This window comes from Leucopleurus acutus (assembly GCF_964270905.1).
Source record: "Leucopleurus acutus genome assembly, chromosome: 4".
Lineage (NCBI taxonomy): Eukaryota > Metazoa > Chordata > Mammalia > Artiodactyla > Delphinidae > Leucopleurus > Leucopleurus acutus.
In genome coordinates, this window is record NC_139146.1 from 123,465,313 (window position 1) to 123,469,748 (window position 4,436).

At 37.5% G+C, this 4,436-nt stretch overlaps 1 protein-coding gene across 2 annotated transcripts; it reads right to left on the minus strand.

Moving 5' to 3' along the window:
- Positions 1–2,343: 2,343 nt before the first annotated feature.
- On the minus strand, positions 2,344–3,498 carry NPY2R (neuropeptide Y receptor Y2; the record flags this gene model as incomplete). Of its 2 annotated transcripts, XM_082838200.1 has the most annotated exons (2): positions 2,344–3,062; positions 3,402–3,492. In XM_082838200.1, the coding sequence occupies 2 exons, from the start codon at positions 3,490–3,492 to the stop codon at positions 2,344–2,346; spliced, it is 810 nt and encodes a 269-aa protein (XP_082694326.1). The 2 variants fall into 2 exon arrangements, with proteins under 2 accessions (XP_082694326.1, XP_082694325.1); XM_082838199.1 differs by having other exon boundaries at positions 2,344–3,498.
- Between the last annotated feature and the right edge of the window lie 938 nt (positions 3,499–4,436).

Here is a 4,436-nt window from a genome sequence, read left to right on the forward strand (position 1 = left end):
TGTCATGACTGGGACAGGCAATACAGGAAAACAAAGCGGAGGTGGGGTGGGGTGTGGATCAAAATGGCAGGTTCTGACTTAGACACACTGGGTTTGATCTGCTGGTGAGAAAATATGTGGGCACGTCAAGTGGGCTGATAGAGGTTTGACGTCCAGAAGAAAGGTCAGGTCTGAAAATAGAGGTATATTCAGGCATTGTCAGAATATGGTTTATATCTGCAACCACAGGAATGAGTACATTGACTCAAGTTCATGTACAGACTGGAGAGAGCACTAGACTAACTGTGCAGGAGCCACCATGATTTCCCTTTCTTTAGTTGTGTCAAAGGCTATCTCATCTTGGACAGGAACTCTGACATAAATTAACACACATTTCTCTAATTTCCTAAATTCTTTTTATTCAACAGATAAAATCACTACATAAAAGACATTTTATTAATGAGTTAACATAATTAATTAGATCACAAATATTAATTGGATTCTAATAATTTACTATGACAACAGGTGATACAGTAGCATGCACATTTCCTACAGTGTAAGAATTCTCCAAGAGGAAAAAAAAAATCTTTGAGCACAATTATCTATTAGCATCTTAAGCAAAGTAACTGCTATTTAAAAGACAAAAAGCTTCTTCTGGGACAGTTACGCCAGGTCCAAGAGAAAAATGAATTATTCAATTATATGTTACAGATATACATTATTTGTCAACTTCTTATTCAGTCTTACACTTAATCTAACTTCCATTGTTTTCATTGTTTTTCAGTATTCCAAAAGTGCAGTCTACTTCAAGACCAGCCTTTTATTTCTAGCATGAAAATAATTCAGTAAGAGCCATAATACGAATTTTAAATGTATCCATAAAATAAGTTGCTCCTGTTCACAAAGTTAATGTTTATAACTAAATGCAACAGTCATGCTGAATTTACTTAAAATTTAAGGAATCTATTCACAAATTCAGTCATACTTATAAAAAATATGATTACAATGAAACCTCATTAACAACATTCAAAGAAGTACAGCTATTTTAATATCTCAATTATTTTTCATGAATGTAATAGGGTTTTAAGCATCTTTGGTTGGATAATACTGAAATAAAAATTGTATTCACAAAATCATTAAAAGAAAAGTATTACAGCATCTATGTTCCACTATTTATAGGTAAAATTTATTATGTATATATTCAGAAGTTATCCAAAAATATAGCTAATTATTTTGAAAGGAGGATAACTTATGTTGAAACTGGTCCAAACTGAACATTTTTAAAGTGGAATGAATGTAATGTTTTTAATAGTTCTTACCAGATGAGTTCCATTTTGATGAAATTACATTGTTTTATGAATCATGAATGGGTCCATGGAAGATGAATTTCAAAAGTAAATAATAATAACACTGCAGTAAACACATTAGAGTATGTACCTGTGCAAAAACTGCTTACAAATAACTGCAAAATGCCACAAAACTATTTCCTAATCTGATTTAATTTTTAGTGAAGACAAACTCAGCTCCAACATAGGAGTAATATCTGTTCAAAAAGTTACAATTAGCAATGATTAAAAGTATTGTGTGGCATGCTTACTTGTTATTCAAATAGTAACTATACAAAGCAGGGACAAGTTGAAATGAGAAGTTAAATGATGGTTTACATTTCTCTGAGAATTTCAGCCTTTGATTCTAAGTTGAAGAAACTTTTCGTTAAATGTGCATTTGGTTTTAAAAAACAATTGGCTAAATGGGTGGTAAAGATTCCCCCCATCATTTGCCAAAACACTAATTACATAGAAAATTTCGGTTTATTTCCTTGAAGTCACTCAAATAGTTGGTAACATTTACCTGCAGTGTTCTCTGATGGTTTTAGTCCATAGGAAGAATAACAAAAAGGCAAAATACAATAGAGAAGAGTCTGTGGCTTTCTAGGGAAATTGGTGTTGACAGCCTTTTCATCAGATGAGGGGGGAGCAGTGAATTATACATCATTCCCGTTCTATGCCCTAATGTGATTTTAAAGTCAACTTTTTTACCCACCACCTCTTAGCAATGCTGATAACACCAACTCCTTGTTCATGTTACCTTCACTCTGGGAAACAGTCAAAACCATTTCTCTCTGCTTTTATTCATAATTCAACCTACAATCTAAGCAACTGTAAGCAAACTTTTGTTGCCTTGTCTTTGAATTTGAGTGTTTTTACTAGACTCTGACAACCAGTTTTCCATGAATGACACTGCAGATGCTTCCATTCAGATGCTTCCTTAAAATGGGAAATGAGGATGCACCTGCACGCCCCATTCAACCAGGTTTACAGCTCTGGTCAGAATCCATCCATATATTTTCACATGGCAGTTGCCTTAGACGTTGGTAGCCTCTGTGAAAGAATCATTAGGACCATTGTTCTCTGTGGCTTCCAGGTTCTTTTTAGCCTTGAATGTCACAGATACCTCAGAGTGAATGGCGTCTAACCTCTGCTCACAGCGGAAGGCTGAGAGGAAAGCCTTTCTGTAGTTGCTGTTCATCCAGCCATAGAGAAGGGGGTTGGCAAAGGTGGAGCACATGGCAATGATGTGGAACACAGTGAAGATAAGTTTGTACTCCTTCAGGTCCAAGACTTGGTTGTCAATGTCAACAGCAAGTTGGAAGGCATGGAGCGGCAACCAGCTGACTGCAAATACCACCACCACACACACCAGCATTTTGGTGGTTTTTTGCCTCCGCTGATGGTAGTGGTCATTAGCAGCTCCAGGGGTGACATGGTTCTTAAGTTTACTCCAGATACGAATATAGGAAACAGAGATGATGCCCAGAGGCAAAACATACAGGATTAATAAGGAAGAAAGACTGTAGACAGTGCCATAGATGCTCTTCTCCTCACCAGGCCACTTCTCAGTACAGGCCACAATCTCAAAGTCCGGAATAATCTCAATCAGTGAATACTCCCGGAAGATGGCCAGGGGGCTTGCTAGCAGGGCACTGATGCCCCAAGCCAAGCCAATAATCAAGAAGCTGATTCGCTTGGAAATCTTGCTCTCCAGGTGGTAGACAATGCAACGATGCCGGTCCAGGGCAATTACTGTCAAGGTGATGGTGGACACTTGTACTGCCAGGCCCTGGGCATAAGGCACCAAGTGGCATAGGACGGGACCCATTTTCCACTCCCCCATTAAGGTGTAGGTAAGTGTAAATGGTAAGCACAGGGTGTTCACCAGAAGATCCGCCACAGCCAGATTGGCAATAAAAAAGTTGGTTACTGTACGCATGCTCTTGAATTTGATCACCACATGGATCACCAAGGAATTGCCAATCACCCCAAGCAAGATGATGGAGCAATAGGCCAATATAAGGACGATCTGTACCTCAATCAGCTTCGTGCTGTCTATAAGCTCCGGCTCAGAGTTAGGGGCCAGCTCCCCTCTAGGAGTGGTGTGCCCTGGACCGAACTGCTCCACTTTCATTTCTTCCACTGTCTGGTTCTCATCAGCCTCTGCACCTAATGGGCCCATTTTCATCAACTAGCACAAGAATCTACAATTTAAAAAATGAACAAATATGGAACGAGGAAAACTCAAGGGTGCAAGGAATATCACAAATGGATTGGTTTCATTTTGGTTGGGGCTCAAAGTACCTGTCCTCTGATCCCTAAATTTGCATATAGTAGAACATTTCAATAAAGTGGACCCTTAATAGGTCTATTCACAAATATGGATGAATTAAATCAGATCCCTGAAATGTATATTATGAAGGCAAAATGTAATGTCTATAATATAGACACAATTCCTTTGTGAATGCGACCAAATTGATTCAATCCATTTTAAGTGAGATGGATATTACAAACATTATCAATTAATTTTATAACTGCTATAAATTCATCAAATTAATTTTAAGGTAGATAAAGTTTGCTTCAATATCTTGACTGTTTTACATTTATAAATATAGCAACTAATTTTACGGAAAAGAGACAAATATTAAAATCCTTTGCCTGGTGCTTGGACTTTAGGAGCATAAAATATTTGAGATAAACTGAGCAGATTCTGTTTCATAGCCAGTTTTTCTAATGTAGGGATTAGCGTTAAAAATAAGTAGGCTGTGTAAAACAGCAGCTTTTTTTATGATCTGAAATAAACTTCCTACCTGACATACAGCAGAATCCTACATAGGAACTGTATGAAAATATGTCCAATCTGAATTTCATCTCTAATCCCTGAATACAAAAGTTTTAACATCTTTCTTTTCTAGTCACCCACCTCAACCCTCAGAATCCTTCTGTGTGCCCTACTTAGGTCAATACTATCCTCATTAATTAAGCCACGTAAAGTTAAGAAGCAGGTAACTACGCAGGCTTTTTCATCTCCTTTAGCCCGCATGTTTAAGAGAACCCTCAGACTATTCCTAAATATCTCTCCCAATGGTCCTCTTATTTCTACCACGTTAATTTTGTCCTTCTTGA